At 54.0% G+C, this 17,743-nt stretch overlaps 1 protein-coding gene across 8 annotated transcripts in view; it reads left to right on the top strand.

The window, feature by feature from the left end:
* The window catches only part of MPRIP (myosin phosphatase Rho interacting protein), an 88,107-nt gene that overhangs the window by 36,689 nt on the left and 33,675 nt on the right, over nt 1–17,743 (top strand). For 3 of the 8 annotated variants that reach the window (XM_082314363.1, XM_082314362.1, XM_082314361.1), the window contains exons 5-9: nt 2,818–2,902; nt 7,480–7,690; nt 8,715–9,231; nt 15,199–15,340; nt 15,874–15,990. In XM_082314363.1, coding sequence (XP_082170489.1) covers nt 2,818–2,902; nt 7,480–7,690; nt 8,715–9,231; nt 15,199–15,340; nt 15,874–15,990 — 1,072 coding nt within the window. Of the gene's footprint in view, nt 1–2,817; nt 2,903–7,479; nt 7,691–8,714; nt 9,232–15,198; nt 15,341–15,873; nt 15,991–17,743 lie in introns of those variants that run through there. The other 5 variants (XM_082314365.1, XM_082314368.1, XM_082314367.1 and 2 more) reach the window with 3 other exon arrangements.

A 17,743-nucleotide genomic window follows, 5' to 3' on the forward strand; every position in this document is an offset into this window, starting at 1 on the left:
GCGGGGGCCTGAGCACCCCCTGAGCCACCAGATTTATGGTGTGAGCGTGAGCACTGACTTCAGCAGAGACCTGTGCAGCAGCAGATGATTTAAGTCCTTCCTCTGCGCCTAGTGCACGTGCTCAGCTGTGCTGGGCTGGAGCCTGAGGCTTCCTACCATGCTGGACACCTTTCAGACCCAGTGCTCAAGGAAGCTCAGCCTCTGCTGGGAGCCTTGGCCAGGCCCCGGAGCTGAGATGCTCCTGAGTCACTCGTTACTTATGAAGGCCACCGTTTTCAGGTCAGTTTTGTTGTTGGGCAATATCCTGCTCCCTGCTGCAGAACAACACTCCCAGTGGCATTTACTCCCAGGAGCAAGCTGAGCTACACTTGGAGCGTTTGTGGGATGTTCAGAGGGTGCATCTGATGCCAAGGTGCTCCTGGGCCGGCTGTGGCAGCTTCAGCCCCAGCAGAAAGCAGCTACTTACTGGCCAGGGGAAGAAGCTTGGCCGCAGGGTGAACACCAGGACGGGGTTGGAGCCGATGGGTGCTGGAGTGACCCCACGGCGCCTTTAGGACAGCATCTGATCAGGCACCCAGCCCGCTGGCGCAAGTCCTGTCACCACACAGATCCTATAGTCCCGGGGCTGGCGTGTCCAACCCTGAGCGCCATACTCCCTCTGGTTCTTGTCTGTTCCTGGGCAGACGTGGCCTCCTGGGGCTGCCTGCTCTGCATTTACCCCATCCCCATTCAGACTTGCCTTTGCAGTGCCTGCCTTGCCCCGCTTGCTCCCCTGCAGGCATGGCAGAGGGTGTGGATGCAGCCCACCCCCCTGGTCCCAGTGGAGCATCTGACCTCCGAGGACCATTAAAATATCATTGCTTATAGGAGTGCCTGCCACTGGGATGCAATTGCTCGGCAACGCTGAAGATTAGGCTACCGAAATGAGCAAATCGTGGTAGATTTCCCGACTCCGGGTGTTGGATGGTGACCTAGAAACATCCTCATCCATCGCTCAAATGCCAGCTTGGGTTGAGGCTGGCACTGGTGAGGGTGCAGAGCTGTGGGAGAGCTGAGCTGCTGGCACGCGGCAACGGACTGCAATGGTGCTGCTGCTCACCTGCGAGTGTTTCCCATGTGGAATGTCTGGAGCTCGGTGCCTCCCTCCCAAAATTTGTTGACATTTGAAACTGGAGCAGAAAGTTGAAGGAATGAAGCGCTTGCTCTTTCCCACTCTTCCCAAGGTGTGGTGTCTCCTGCTTGCCCGAGCCCTGGCAGCAGCAGAGTCAGTGCTTTCTGTTGAGAAGATTCCTATTTCCAAGCATTTTCTTTGGTTGTGACTCCCCCCATTTTGGTCAATACTGGTTGAAATAGGCATTTTTCTACCAAGAGCTTGGGATTTTGATCAGATAGATGTATGTTTTCATGTGTCGAAACTTCCCTGCTCTACTGAGACACGAGAGCATGGGTGATTCAAACCTCCGTGCACCACTTCAGGCCAGCAGACCTGTTCTCCAGCAGCACGGCCACCTCTCTGGCCCCATTTGCAGCGGTGGGGTTGCAGCGGTTGCGGAGCCAGGGTGCCGAGGCATGGGGGAATAGTGGCACGGGGATGCCGGCTCCTCGCCTCCAGCCAAGGCAGGAGCAATGGCTATGCCCCAAAACATGGCCAGCCCTCATGCCCTGCTCTCTTCTCCCTCTCCCCACACTCTGGTTCGCAGCCCAGCCTTCTGTTGCCAGTCCTGCCTGCCACGCGGGAGGGAGAGGCATTGCAGAGCAAGGTGGGGCTGATTTATTGTTCATTGGCCCGGTGCTGGATTTTGAAGCAGCGCGTTTGCTCCTGACTGCAAGCATTAATCATCCTGAAACAGTCCCACTCTGGGTCCGAGCCAGGAGGGTTTCATTTGCAGTTGCAGCACGACAGGAAGATTTCCCCGGCCAGGGGAGAATTTGGTTTATGTTCGTTGCATGCTTCTGGCATTTATTGCTTAACCAAAACCCACTTGATGTGGTCATCTCAAAATGCTTTACAGCAGCAGCATGCAAAGTGGGGGGAACAGGAGAGGGAAGCAGGGACATCTGAACCAGGAATGTTTCCCAGTGGCGCAGGGATCCCTGTGGAGTTCACAGAGATGCAGGGGCAGGTCGTTAGTCCGTGGTGGGAGGGCACAGGAGGGTCTCCCGAACAAGTGACTTTGTGCAGGGGATGAACTTCTCAATGCCAAGTTCACGCTGCTCTTTCTTGGACAAAAGCACTTTGTGTGCAGCGTGCGGGCGTTGGCATCGCTGAAGGGGGAAGGTCCTGCTGGAGGCTTTGTCCCTCTCGGCTGTCTTTCAGGATCCTTGAATCCCTCTCCCATGTCAGCCTTGGCCGTGGCATCGCTCTTGCAGTGGGTGGGGTTTGAGCCAAAGCACCCTGGGGTAATCCCTCCTCCTTTCCTGTCCTGCCTCATTTTTCCCCAAGGAGCTGTTTGGGATGATTTCTGGGTACTATTTACCACGTTGACCCTGACCAGGTTGGAGAAGCTGAGCTGCTCTGTGTGCCCAGTTCCAGCTCAGGGTTGTGCTTATGGCCAAGTTACAAACCCCAGAAGGCTGGGGTTAGGAGTGAAATGCAGATGCTCCGTCTCTGGAGCTTGCAGACAGCCTTTCCCAGAGGCGGATGGGGCAGCATCTCCCCAGGCAGTGTGGTCAGAGCCACCCGTGGCGGGGAACAGCTTTGGGGTCCACAGCCTGTGGGAAGCTGTGTTATACCCCATGGCGGAGTGTGAGCATCACTCCTGTCCCTCCGCGCTGCCCTTCGGCACAGACCTCACCTTTTGCTTTCTCTGCCTGCAGGTGGCTGGAGATGCTGATAGTCTATCCGAGGACAAACAAGCAGAATCAGAAGAAGAAGAGGAAGGTAGAGCCCCCAACTCCCCAGGTAACCCCAGGGGGACACACACTGTCACCTGGTCCCTTGCCTCCCTCTCAGGGCCACAGCATTGCTCTGTTCCTGGGGAAGATCCCCTCAAACCAGCCAGTCCAGCAGGCTGCCAGCCCTCTGATGCTGCCTGCATGGAGGGCGAGAGCTAGGGCAAGGCAGGGCGGCAGGATGGTGTGAATTAATTCCTGGTCATCACTTCCCAGGGTCACACGCTGCTGCTGCTGCTTTCCTGGCTGCTTTGGGGCCATGTTTCGCCCCCCGGGTGCTGTCTTGTGGCACCAGCCCTGCACACGCTGTTCCGGGAGCGGCTGCAAAGCCACGTGGTCCCTGTGGGGGACCGGGGAGAGGTGCTGGCCATTCACGGGCCATTTCGGCAGAAACAGGATGAAATTCCATCGGGCTCTGGTTGCCCCCTTTGAGATGACCCCAGAGATAATGGGAATGAAAGGAAAATACTAAAGGCCAGGGCCAGGCTGGGAGCTCTGGGGGCCGGAGCCGGGCTCTCCAGGGACCCGGCGGTGGCTTTGTGCTCGTTTTGACTATAAATGGTAAAAAGCGGGGCTGGCTGTGACTCACTCGTTCCTGCGGGGCTCCCACGTGGCCGGAGTGGGGGAGAATCCCACAGATGGGGAACGTGACCCCAAGGCCACCCTTGTCCCTCGCCGGGGCTGAGAACAGCCACGTCCCTGAGGCTGCCTGACCTCTGGGCATGCGTCCCACTGCCGTGGGAGACCGGCTGGGAGGGCTCCTCCAGCTGAGCCAGGCTGCGGCACTGGGGGTCTGAAAACAGCATCAGGGTTCCCCTGAGCCCCAGTTTTTGGGTCCCCTTCAATGAAGTCCCTAGGATGGTCCTGGTGCAAACCAGGCCATGGATGGGTTTTGTACAGTGTTTGTTTGAATCAAGTTTCTACTATTCCACCAGATAAAGAGGTTCTGGGCAATGGTAAAAAAAACTGGGGGGAAGACGATCCTTTTTTGCACACCAAGCTGGAAGTCTGAGCAACCCCCTGCTAAGGGCTGGGGTTGTCACAACCCCTTGAGTGCTGGCTCCAGTGATGCTCTAGGGAAGATGCCTCCTCCCTCCGTGGTCAAGAGCTGACATGTTACGAGTTGCCCATCCTCAAGCCCCAGGGAGGGGGCTGCCACATTTGGGGCACCGCAGCGAGCTGATGCAGCAGGGCAGGGATGTTCACCCCATCCCTGGCACAACACTAAACCCAGGCTGGGGACGAGGTGGAGAGGAGAAGGGGCACAGAGCCAGAAAAACATAATTCTGGGTTACATTTCGTCACCATGGCAACTTCTTGGAAACCATACAGGATCCGAGCTCCTGAGCACCAAATAAGGGAAGCGTCTGCGGGAAGGATGCTGGCTCCCTGTGGGCAGACGGGCTCCCAGGTGCTTGGGGATGGGGTGAGCATGGAGCCTGGTGGCACTGCCTGGGGTGGTCTGCCCCAAGCCCCGTCCCATTTGCTACCCTCCTTCCACCCTCTCCATCCCATTGCTCCTGGCCCCGTGGCACCAGAAAAAGACTCAAATTCACTTTTGTAAAACCAGCCTCCATGTGGGACCTGCTGCCGGACAGATGCTGCGCTCTTTTGGGCATTCATGAGCAACCTGCAAAGGTAGAAGCAGCATCTTTCCTCTGTCTGCCAAATTGTGCTGATGCAGGCGGCTGGTCCAGGGAAAGAGAGAAGATGCTGGGGAGAAAATCAGCACCAAATCCCCCTCTGTGAAATGGCTTCTCCTGAAGTTCGTGGCTGTTCAGCTCGCTCTCTGCCTGCCGGTGGAGAAAGCCTGATTTCTTTCTAAAGACGGCCGCCTGCTAAATCCGGCAGCGGATCGTGTCTGAGAGCTGCTCAGGGAGGGATGGACACCTTTGTGATTTAAAAAAAAATTTAAAACAATAGATATTTCTGCCTTTTCTCACTCCCAGGTAGTTTTTCCTTGTCTGTGCTACAGCAGAGCTTGGCTGCAGCCAGGCACTCCTGGGGGATCAGGGCCATTTTCAGCTCCCGCCATCATTTTGCATCTTCCCCCTGCAAAATCACCAGGGTGGGAGCAATGCCAGCGAAGCTGGGAATATTGCTCCAGCTGCAGATTTTTGGGCAGGAGTTGTTAGGTGCAATCCCAGAGGTGTTTTCACCTTTGCTTTGCAAACAGGTTGTGGTCTTAGGGGAAAAAGGGCAGGTTTCTCTTGCTGCTTTTGCCGTGCTCCGGCAGAATGGTGCAGGCAGCGGGAGAGACTGGGCTTGCTGCCTTTGCCTGCCTGCTGCCCCTGGGAAATCAGGACAGGATTTGGGGCTGAAATGTGGGATTTGAAGCACTGCCCTCTGTTGCAGGACGGGTTTGCACAGGGGTGTGGCAGGCTCAGGTAAGCAGAGCGTGCCCAGACATACTTAATGCAACTGGAGGCTGGTTTTGCTGATTTTGGTGCACACTCCTTTTTGGAGCTATTCATACCACTGAGCAGCAAAGAGTTAATTTCTCTGCTTGCTTATAGACCGCTTTTTGGCCCTCATATCTCTGTCTAATTAAATACATATCTACAAATAATTACATGGGGGTGTGTGTAAGGAATATATAAAAATATATATCCTGAGCTGGCAATTAGCTTTGAGCTTTCGGATCCATGAATGAGAGAGTGGTTGAGGTTGAAAGGGCCCTTGGAGATTGTCTGGTCCGACCCCCTGCTCAAGCAGCATCCCCTTGAGCAGGATGCCCGTGAACTCTGGATTGTTTACCTCCAACACTGCATTCCTTTAGAGTGAAATTTCCAAGGGGATTTTTTTAAAAATTGAGGTCATTTGCTGCTTGTTGTGGCTGTGCCCGGAGCCAGGACCCACTCCCTGGGAGATCCCCCAGCGGCTCCAGCACAGCCCTGCGAACGCCAATTTGGAGATGCAGGGCTAAAACCCACCGGCAGCTCTGCTGAGGTGGGAGCGGGGACGGAGGGGATGCCCTTTGCAGCCCGTGTCCCCAGCCCATGGCTGCCGGCTTGGGCGCTCCTGGATTCCCCCTGCTCTATGGAAAGGAAACAAGCAGCCAGGAAACTTCACATAATCCGGAGACTTTGGAGAGGGGTTAATTGTCATTGATTTATTGGTGGCTTTAAGGAAAATAATCTGCTAATGCAGAAGCTTAATACGACAACAGCAAAACATCTGCTAGCGAACAAAGCCAAACCCTAAACAAGTTGTGAAAGCTTCTGCCTCTTCTGGGGTGTGTGCCGAACCTGCGCTGCCCGGGCCGCGGCCGCCAAAATGGCATCATCATCTGATGGACTCCAGAGCCCCTCATTAGCTAGAGAAGCATTTAAGATGATGGGTATTGTTTTAAAATAGCATAAGGCTCAACGCAATGTTGTATTTCCTTTTTAAAAGAAGTGGCCTGTTAGGTGACCAAAGCACCCAGGAGGAGTACAGCGCCCATTGGGTTTTATTCTCTTTATCAGTGGCCTGTAGCAAACCAGCTGTGACGAACAAACAGTGCAGCTGCTGGTGGCAAGGAATTAATTTTCTCCTCCATGCCGTGTCCATTAGCTTGATTTCTTTTTTTTTTTTTTTTTGACGTTAGTTATAACACTGAGAAAATTCAGTCCTGGCAAATGGGACCTGGGAGAGAAGCCTGGTGTTGGTCTGTATTTGTGAAAGGCAGCGGCTGCCCGCGAGCTAGCCCGCAGGGGGACCGGGGACGTGCAGAAGGACTGGGAACATGGAGAAGGATGAGGGACATGGAGAGGGAAATGGGGGATGCTGTGTTTATTTGCATCAATTACAGAGGATGCACTGTCACCCCAAACTGGGTTTTGGCGGAGGTGAGGGGAGCATTATCAGGTTCCCCATGAGTTAGGACCCGAGAGACCTGTTTCTCTGCGGGGTCTGCAGCATTGCACATGAATTCAGATGCATAGCCCCATGTGTGCACCAGGCGGCTTTTGGGAAGAGCTGCTGTGCTGGAGCATAAGTGGAACTGCACGGGACCCTGAATGCTGGGGAAGGGCCAGGGCTTTGCTCCGCTTGGGACTGGGCTGCACGAGCATGAGATGAGCTTTTCCCAAGGATTTACGTGTTGATGGCTGCAGCATCCTGTGCGCCATGCCGGGAGGGGCAGTTCCTATCCAAAAGCAAAGCCAGTGAGCCCCTCCGCTGCCGCAGCGCCCAGCCGAAGGTCTCCGCTTCGTTTGTCCGTTCACCTTTGCTCTGGATCTTTTCTGAGCTGGATGCGTGGGGAGGTGCGGCCGGTTTCGGGAGCCCTCCCCAGGGAGGGACGGTGAGGGACATTTCCTCTCTCACTGCGAGAGCGGTGATGGTCCCTTTGGCTGAGGAAGTCCTGACCCATGCCTGCTGCCGTGCTGCCCTGGGGCAGGGTTTCCACCTGCAAGCTCCTCCCCTTGGGAATGTGGCAGTGGCACATGGCTGAGCAGCCCCATCCCCATCCCATCATGGCACACGTTGTGGGCAGCACCCAAGCCGTATGGGACCCACGCCTCCAGGGATAGCTTGATGGGGGCCCTGGGTGCGGAGCTGGGACGAACCCCTCTAACCCCACTATATCTCCTCCGTTCTCTTTAGGAGCCTGGTCCTGCTAAGATGGCCGTAACCAGCAGCAACATCCCCAGTGCAGAAAAGGTCCCTGCCACCAAGTCCACGCTTTGGCAGGAAGAAATGAGGGGCAAAGACCAAGCGGACGGGGGCAGCGGCATCAGTCCGGCACAGAGCCCGGTGCAAGGCCAGGCTGGGGCTGCCAGCTCGCTGAAGGATCCTGTGCTGGACAGCAAGGAAGGTGAGGGATGGGGGTGCAAGCAGTGGTGTGACGCTGCGGTGACCCGGTTTGGGCAGCTGAGCTGGCAGAAAACTGCCATAGAGGGAAGTTTTCTGCGGGTTTGGTTCCTGGAGCATCCCAGTAGGGAGGGGGAAGTAGAGACCTCGTCCTTGCTGTGCAGGGACCGGAACGAGGCATTATGGGCTGGAGTTCAGGAGGGAAAAAAAATTGCATCACGTGCTGGAAAATCACAGCATGGGGCCCAATCCTGCCCCAGCAGGGAGATGGGGCTGCCTGCCCTTACAAGCGATGTTGCCTTCACGCTGGGGGCAAAATGAGGGGGAAAATGCCTTTTCTAGCCCCTCTGCATCCCCGCCTGGGGCACCTGGAGGGTGCGGGGCCATGCTGCGCTCAGCCCAGCTGTCAGGGCTGCCAAGCCCTGAGCACTGCTTCCTCCTCCGGCCCCTGTGTCAGGGGCCTGTTTACATTTGGTCTCCCCGATGAGTCCCTGGAAGGCGCTGGGGCCGCAGCATTGTTCTCCCTGGAACAATAGGGGCTGGGGACTCTTCCTGCCAGGCCTTGGAGAGGTCCCACAAGCTGCGGCCATTTCCTTTATCTGCCCACTTGGATGGGGGACGCTTTCTGCCTGTTCCCCACTGCCAGGAGCAAGGTGTCCATCAGCTCGTGCTCATGGAGCTGTGGTCAGTGTTGGGCTGGGAAGGACAGGGATAGAAATGGGCGCAGAGCGGTGACTGCAGCCGTCAGTTTCTTGGTTTGAAGCTTTAGGTCTTTCATCCATGCAAGCCTGACCCAAGGGTTGGACCAACATCCCCAGTTCCCTGCAGACCATCCCACCGTCTCCATGGGCATGAAGGGTGGTCAAGGTGGAAGAGCCAAGGGTGCAAGAGGTGGCACAGTATGGGGCTGGGGCCCAGACTGTCTCTGCTCTCATTTTCTGCTTCTGTCCTGGGTGGAATCACGGTGTTTTTTGTTAAAAGCAGAACTCAGACTTGAAACCAAGCGTGGTGACTTTTCTGTCCCTTAGACGAGAGCTCCATGAACGGAGACCGGATAGACTGTGGGCGGAAGACGCGTGTTGAGAGCGGGTACTTTTCCTTGGAGAAGACCAAGCAAGACTCAAAGCTGGAAGAGCAGCAGCTGCCGCCCCCACCGAGCCCGCCCAGCCCCAGCACCCCGAACAACAGGTACAGTTATCCCAAATCACCCTCGCAGGAGCATGCCCAGCCCTTTCCTTCCCCAGGTACCCGATCAGGCGACCGAATGATTCACAGCTTCTCTCTGAACTCCTTGGACTCGAAGAGCAGTTGCCCCATGCACAAGGACTCCAGCAGCAGAGATATAGGAAGGGGAGCTGAAAAATCGGGGCGTCCCCTTTCTTTTAAAGCCAGCCGGCAGTACACCACCCTGGCCGACGTTCCCAAGGCCATTAGGATCAGTAATCGTGAGGCCTTCCAGGTGGAGAGGAAGCGGCTAGAGCGGAGAACCCGGGCCCGTAGCCCTGGGAGAGAAGAAGTGGCCCGGCTCTTTGGCAATGAGAGAAGGTAAGGGATGAGTGGCTCATCTCCTCCTTGCATGCTTGCAACAGCAGCGAGGCTGGGTCCCTGCCCCAGCCCTGGATGGAGCAGGCGGTATTTACCGGGTGAAGCCCCTTTGTATTACAGTGCTCCTGGGTTTAAGGATGCCCATCCACACCGACCAGGCGGTGGGATGTCCTTAGTAGTGCCGGCAGGCAGGTGTTACCCTGCTTGGCTGCTTTGGGGACAGCTGGCTGAGGTGGGTGATGTTCGGTGGCCGTATCTGCAAGCAAGCCCACCCTCCCTGTCCCATCCCCGGCGCGGCACATGCTGGCAGCTGGCACCATTAATTAGGTTAGCTCTCTAAATGGTGTTAGTGCCGGGCGTGTTACGCAACTGCCTAATGAGCTGAGAGAGGTTTCAAAATGTCATGGCATTAATCTGGGACTGGAGAGGCGGCTGCAGTGCTGGGGCAGGGTGCAGCGGCTGCAAAACAGCTTAGTGTGGAGGAGGATGGGGAGGGCGTCCACACGCGCACCTGCACTGCGCGCCAGCGTGCTTGGTGTTCTCCAGGCGAGGCGAAGGATGGGCTTGACTGGCCCTGGGAGAGACGCATTTGTGCTGTGAGGGCAGCAGAGCAAACCGGGAGACGGGCCCCGGGCGAGAGGGCTGCCTGCCAGTCTGATTTTCTTGCCCTGGTTTTCCTCTGGGCATGTTCTCTCTCGCACGGTTTCAGCAGGCGCTTCTCCTCTGTTTCTTCCCAGCCCCTAAAGGACTGTTTTCCAGCCTGGCTTCCTCAGGCCGAGAGCTGGGAGCAGGTCTGGGGAGGGCGGTGCAGCTTTGTGCCGGTGCCACCAGTTGGCAGGAGGATGCCAAACCCAGCCCAGCCTCAGCAGCATGCACAGCAAGTGCCAGGCTGGGGATAAAGGAGAAGAGCATGGGTTTGGCTCTCTTTGCTTCAGGAATTGGGTGGGAGGAGAAGGATGCCATGCAGGTCCCCTGGCCACCCTGGCTGGGGACTGCTGGTTTGTAGGCTGAACTGGTGCAGCGTGTTGGCCCGGGTGTAGGCTAGATTGCGTCCCCATGGGGTTTGCTTGCACAGGACGCCCTGGCCAGCCCCTGCCCCAGTGTGAGAGGATAGTGAGTTTCTCTGGTGCTGACAGTCCCTTGCTCCGGCCCCAGGGGTATCGTGCAGCACTGGGATCCGGCACCGAGCTGGGATGTGCCAGCTGAGGACAGGGAGGAGCAGATTTACAGGCAGATAACGGGGCCCGGGAGAGGGTGCTGCTGCCAGAGACTGTCCTCTTTTTAACGTCAGCCCCACTCATTGCCTGCTGACGGGTGCCTTTTCCCAGGGAAAGTCTGTTTTTCCCAATCCAGCTGGGCTCCTGGGGCTGTTAGCAGGTTTTTATTGCTTTATCAGTATTGGCAAAAATTCCCCTGTGTCAGCTCAGGGCCTTTACCAGAGCAGGACGGGTGTAGGGAGGGGAGCAGGCACTGCACCAGGCACAGAGGTCTTGCTGCCTGCGGGGCTGAGCCCGGTCCAGCGTTTGGGAGGGGGGTGATGGCAGAGAGCAGGGCAAGGGGTCCCCACCTTCCAGAGGGTTTGGCTAGGGATTGCAGCCTGCGGTGCCAGAGGAGTGTGCTGTGAGCAGGGACGGCTCAGCGGGCAGTGTTTAGGGACGGGCACATTTGCTTTCTCCTCTGGTAACCTGGAAATTGGCCCCTGCGGGTGGCGTGGGTGGAGAGGCCATGTGTCCCGGAGCTTGGGTGGACTCGGCAGGGCACAGAGAGGCAGTCCAGCATCGCACCAGAGAATTAACATTCGCCAGCACCCTGCTCAGCTTGGCTTGGCTGCTTTTTAAATTTGAGTTTACTTAGTCCACATATCCCTCTCATTTTTCTCCTCCGAGCTCAGGCTGTGCTGTATGAGGTTGAGCAAATACAATAACTCACTTCCATGCTATGGGGTCAGCTTTTTCCCCTGTGTTTAACACCATTTCTAATAATCCTTCTCAGTAACCCACTAACGTGACCAGGAACACTTGCCTGAAATAGCTTGCCTATATGCCAACCCCATAGGTGCCAGCCGGGCATCGTTCAGATCGGCCTTTCATCTCTCAGTGCAGCCAGATGAACTTGCTCTGATTCTGTTGGTATTTTTGGCTCCTCCTCCCGTTTTCCATTTACCCACTGTAAATCGGTGTAAGTGTCAGCTATGGATGGAAAAGAACTATTTTAGATACGCAGTGCTGCATCCTGAGTGACAGACCTGCAGGCTTAGCTCCAGATAAAGCTGGTTTTCAGGCTTCTTGTCCTGTTTCCTTATAGTAAGAGATATTACATGACTTACGTCCAGGACTGTGCTGGAGATTTTCCACGTTGACCATTTATACCTGACACTGACTCCCACGCCCCACGCAGACATCTGAGCTCACAGCGGCTCAGAAACATGAATCAGAAAACAGGAGATAATCCCCATGATTTTGGCGTGTGTGGCAGAGCAGTGGAGTGCGAGTTCCCTCTGCTGGCACGCAGCAGGACGGGGCTGCCGGCACCACGCAGGGGGGCCCAACCGGGCCAGGGGAGAGGGTCTGTGTCCAGAGGGGTCGAGCCGTGCCTCCGGTCTCCTGTCTCAGACCCATCCCTAGGGCGAAAGAGCAGGGGCAGCTCTTTGGAAACTCTATGGATAAATTTTGAAGCCTGTTTTGCACACAAAATCACAGCGGAGAGGGCTGCAGGGACAACCTTGGATGCTGGTCCCCATATCCCAGCGGAGCTCTGCAGCTGCGGGGATAAATCCTGGCACATCTCAGGAAGGTGTCAGCAACTTTGGGAAGGAGACCACCATCGGGTGGGGAGTCCTTGGGGTGCAGAGACCCGGAGCCCCTTCCTCCAGGTGTGCGGCTGCAGGCTTCCCCACCTCCTGCAAGCTCCCCAGGGAGCACTGGGATTTCTGGTTGGCAAACTTGGCTTTTCTTGCACACTTCCAGGGATGCAGCCTCTAAAACGCAGCTTGCCCGGTTGACCCCACGTTCTGCTCACGCTGGCAAGAGTCCGCTGTGGTGTCTGCCGTATCTGCTGTAGGAGCATGGTCAGGGGGCTGAGGAGTATTTCTAGCCTCGATAAACAGCAGAGCTGCCTGAAATCGCTTAAAAGACTTTTCTTTCTCAAATTCTTTCTCTGGAGCTTTTTGAAATGTAAGGCTGTGCTCTGAATGCTGCTTCTACCCGCAGAGAGGAGTGCCTGCTCTCCCAAGTATAGTTTTTTTTTTCCTTGTATAACTATCCTCTTCATTTTTGTGGACCTTTTGGGGAAACTCCTCTTCCGTTTCCTGACACTCACTGTCTTTCTTGCTGCTAAATAATGAATGAATCCAATAAAAACAAACCCTTTCTTCCAATCAAAGAAAGAAAATCACTTTAACGATAGCTCATGCTGGTCTTTATAGCTTTTCTTCCCACCGCACACACCCCTCCACCTAACAGCCGAGATCTGCAGCTCGGGTTTAGTGGCCTGGAAAAGATTAACAGCCTGCATGGCTGAGGAACTCCTTGGGACGAGCTTTGTAGTTGAGAAAGCACTAAACTGCACTGCAGCTTTTAAAATGCTTCTTTGTACCTGTCTGCAGCCTTGTTTTGTCAACACAAGAGCTGCTGTTCAGAGGGAGCAGCTCTCTCCTCGGCATGGTGGGGAGGAGAGGAGAGCCCTTCCCCTCCCCGTCCCCCCAGAATCTCTAGCAGTAACATCTCTGAAATGTTGAGCTAATGGGAAAAAACCGATTCTTTCCTGTAATCTGGATGATATTAACCCTTGGGGCTGTGATTTGGTTGCAGTGATTTATTTTTCTCCTCCCTTTTTCAATGACAAATTACTGGAATGATTTTGATTTTGTTTTGTATGTAGATGCAGATATATAATTTCCTCTTCTGTTCATTCATTTTCCAGCCTTGTTTTCTTCCAGGTCTTGTTGCTCTCCACCTTCTCCTGCTGTGTTGCTGTGTGACGTGTCCGCCTTTACTTCGCCTGCTTCGCTACCATCTCATCTCAATCTCAAGCCGTAGAACAACCTGGTGGTGCAGCCCCTTTCATGAGAAATCAGCCTGCTTTTGATTTTGTTTTATGGTTTTTGGATGGGTTTTTTTTTTCTCCTGATTTGTTTTTCTTCAGGCCTTCACCTAATAGGGCACAGACAATGTTAATTCATGGACCTCTTACTCCCTCCTAAACTGAGACTCAGAGAAGGCTGGGCCAGTGTAAAAAGGTTTAAAAAATTGTGACTCCAAAACAGTTCCCCGTCTGTCAGTGAACAGAGGACGTGGATTTATGCTCCGAAGGCTGGCTTATGTGAAGGGACATCTCGTGAGCAGAACATCCCAGGGGGACTGGGAGCTCTGTGCAAGCCCGGGATCTGCCTGCTCCCAGTCTGCGAACTGGGAGGCAGCAGGCGCTGAACAGATGTCCCGTAAAAATATCAGAGATGTTTGAATTTACAAAGCAAAGTCTTCCCCACTGATTTCGTCCTTTCCTCTTTGGTTGTGGGCTTCAGTGCCCGGTCCTGGCAGCCTGGCTCTGAGCAGCAGTGGGGGGCCCCCAGCCCGTTGGGGGATGTGATGTGCTCAGACTGTTCATCTCATTTATGGAATTCGGTGGAAATGTTGGTTGAAAACTGAACATCTCATGTTTTTTAACCTGCTGTTCCTTTCTGTGGGAAGTGTTAAAAGTGTTTTTCTGGATAACCTGTTTCCCTTCCTGTGGTTGCCATTGTGATTTTCATGCACATTAGAGGTTCACACAGAGCAAGCAGCCCCGAGTTTAGATGCGGCACGTGTGGGTCCACATTTTGTGTCCAGGACCCACCTGGATTGAGCTTTTTGGGGAGGTTCGAAACTGAGCTTTAAACCTCACAGCTTGGAGCTCAGCTGGCGTGTGTGTTGGTCGTGGGTTATTGCTTCACCTTCCGAGGTTGTGATTAAAGACCTGAGGTTGATACTTGCCTGAACCCCCGGGCGAGCAAACTTAGACACCAGCAGGTCCTTTGAAAATTCCAGTATTTCCTCTCCTGTGGGTCAATGAGCAGCTTTTCATGCTGAAACGGCGCTTTTAATTCCACCTGCAAAGGCCTGTTGTTTGCTCATTCTTAGGAGCATCCCATTTGGGTTTGGTCCAGGGTTGGCTCCTGCTCCATGCACATTTCTTCATAGTTCTCCTCCGTCCTCAGAGACATGTGTGCCATGGTGTGATGGGCACCGAGGTGGTGCCTGAGAGCCCAAGTTGTGCTCCCTGCTGTCCATACCGGATTTGTAGACCAGTTTGAGAGGAGGGTAGAGCCCCAGGGTTTTGCAGGGGATGCCCTGCTGTTCCTGCACAGGGTGCTCCTCATCTCCTCATGCCTCTTCAGCTGGCGCACCCTGCGAGGCAGACCTGTTGTCTGGAGGCACCTACAGACACTCCTCACTCAATGCAATCCTGTGGACGTAGGGATGAGTTTTTACAGGGTATATCTATTGCAGTGAACACGCAGGGTGACCCGTAGGTACCTGTTACCTCTGCACCCCAGCTTGATCTGATGTGTCTGCTCTGTGGCCTGGGGGGCCATTGATAGCTGGAGTGCTAGAGAGTAAAGCCAAAGCTTAAGCCAAAGCTGCTCAATAATCCCTGCTTCTCAAAGGGCTGTAAAATTTACAAGTAAAAAGTTATTGCTGGTTTTGCAAGGGTTTTCTAGATATTTAAGAAGATACTATTTGTGGAGCTGAGTAGTGTGAGGGTTTTTCCCCACGTTGACTGCAGGTAAAATGGTGCATGTCAGATCGGGGTGTTTTGCCCTGGATTTGTGCATGCTAGAGCTTGCAGAGAAACAGGGACAGCCAGGTGTGCATGAACACTGGGTCGAGCAATTCTGCAGCCTTAAATTTGTGGGATTGTACAGTTCAGCACAGTTGCTGTTCTTGTGTTTAAACTGGCTCTGGTTTCCCCTTTTTCTCTGTTTTCCAGGCGATCCCAGGTAATTGAAAAATTTGAGGCATTAGATATTGAGAACGCGGAGCACATGGAAACTAATGTGTCGGCCAGTGCTGCCCTTTCCAGTGAGACACGGCAGGGCAGGAGCGAGAAGAGGGTTTTCCCACGGAAAAGGGTAAGCTGCTCAGCCAAGGTCTCGTGGTGGGGTTTGGAGGATGGCACCTGGGATCCGGCAGCCTAGGATACAGGGTTTAGCTATAGGGTTTGTCCCTGGGTGGAGCAAGGGATCTGGAGTCGCAGGCAGGCTCATGCAGGAGCCAAACCACTGTGTGTGCTCAGTCTGTGCAGGTTTGCTGCTTGCTGCTCTGCTCCCTTGGCCCAGCTGCAGATCACAGTGGAAAATCAGGCTGTCTTTTCTCCTTCCTGCAAAATAGAAAGAGGGAAACTTCAGATCTGGTATGGCAGGGCACATCAGGATGGGGTGAAGTAGCAAAAGAAACAGGCAGTCTTGAGAGTCCCAGATACGCTTAGATATATTGGGAACAAATTAATGCCTGAGAGGACAAAAAAAATGTATTGCCAATGAAATGACACTTTTTCTGAGCCTGAGATGCCCCTTAAATACACGGATTTTTATGCCGTGAGCCAAGAGAGTGGGACTTGCTGTCCTAGTTCCTGCGCTAATCTGGGCTAACGCTGTTTACACAGGACTTCACTTGCGAAGGTGCAGCTGTGGGCTCCATCCTGGATGTGTCTGCGTCTCCTCTGTCCCCGCATCGCCGGGCAAAGTCGCTGGACAGAAGATCCACGGAGTCCTCCATGACGGTGAGCCTCTGGGGCTGTGTCCTCTGCCTTGGAGTAGGATGTGAGGCCCTTCCTGGACAGGTCCGGTGAAAACTTCACTGTGCTGCTTTCCCCATAGGCAGCACGTAGGACATAGGATACGCTCAGATTCAGAGCAAGTTTCAGTGACTTGGCTTCACACTTCACACTTGGCATGTTAAGGAGAGCTAGCACGTGTCCTGGCTTTCTAATGATGCTTCCTTGATGTTTATGCAGTTGCAAGTGGGTGTCAGTGGGACGAAGGCTGTGAGGAAGGGCTAAACCCGCCCTCCTGAGCTTTCCTCTCTGCATATTTCAAATGCTCACCAGACCTGGAGGCGAACAGGACAGAACAAACACAAAATGCTCTTCTCTCACTCACCACCCTTCTGTAGAAACAAAATAAATACACTTGCTAATCTCTCAAAAAGATTACACAACCATTGTAAATAGGAGCTGCATTTTTCGTGGATGGACAGCTTCTATTCAAGGACTTGTCAGAAAAATGCAGTAGCTTAGTGTTTCTGTAGTGGCTTTTCAGGTAGACTTGTACAGCCACCACAGTGATTTTTAAATTCTTGATGGTAATAAAAAGGTGCAAGAAGTGCACGTTAAGTGGCGATGCACATCGTCTAATGAAGGCAAGAAAATTATGCAGTCAGTGGGAACAAAACCTTTTCCTTACGTTAAATATGCCTTTATTTTGCCACTCCTGCTATAAAAGTAGCATCATAAGAAAAACCTGCACGCCTGCTGGCTTGCAACCATGATTGCAAGACTCTCCCCTGCCCGTCAGGTTCACTGTGTCAGATCAGATCGGTTATCTGTCAGGACAAAAGCCAAGGGAGAGTTCATGCCTTGTTAGGCTCCGTGGGTTACAACAGAGCTGTGGCTTGTGCTGCATGAATATCTCTTCCATCAAGTGCTTCATCTGTGTTTGGTGTCTAATGTCTACACCCTTCAGTGGCAGCTGGTCCCAAACTTTTCGTGCTTCAGCAGCTTTGCAGGTTCAGGCAAAGCCTGTGCTCTCCTGCCTGCCGAGCACCCGGAGGAAGGCAGAGGGGTTTCTGTGGAGGAGTGGGACCTGCAGGAGAAACCTTCCTGCTCTGGGTGCTTCTGTAATGTCTCGCTGCAGCCCAGTCTGAAACCTGCATATACTGCTTAGCAGCATCTTTCCTCTCTGGCTGCTTCTACACTTTTGCTTAAACTTTAAGGAAACTAAGAAGTGTAGTAAAGTAGCATGAATGCTGCTAAGGAGGGATTTATCTGCTTTTGCAGAAGATTCTGGCCCTGTGCTTCTTCCCGCTTGATAAATAACAAGCCCATGAACAACTGTAACACTTGCACTACTTCTGTTTTCCTTCTCTGCAAAGTGCATGGTTGGGGGCTGGTTATTTTTGATCCGAAATGTAGATCCTTTGCTTGACACTCTCCTGTTGTACCAGAAAGAGCTTAAACAGGACTCAGACTCAGGGACCTTGATCCCACCTGCACTTTGACAGAGGAGAAGCAGGCAGGTGGGGGTATCGCTCTCTCAGGGTAAATGAGGGCTGAGATTAGAATGCCCAGCTCTCATATGGCCTGCTTCAGAGGTGGATGTAGTCATTGCAAATGCAATTTACTCTATAGTTCGTTCATGGCTTATCACTGCCTCGTCAGCAGGTCCTGGTGGAGCTCAGTGGGTTTATTGCCTGCAGCCGCATCACAGCCAGGGCTGCTCAGGCTGGCATCTGTCCACTCCCTCTTCCGATTCTCT

The sequence above is a fragment of the Platalea leucorodia genome (genome assembly GCF_965183815.1).
Source record: "Platalea leucorodia genome assembly, chromosome: 5".
Taxonomy (NCBI): domain Eukaryota; kingdom Metazoa; phylum Chordata; class Aves; order Pelecaniformes; family Threskiornithidae; genus Platalea; species Platalea leucorodia.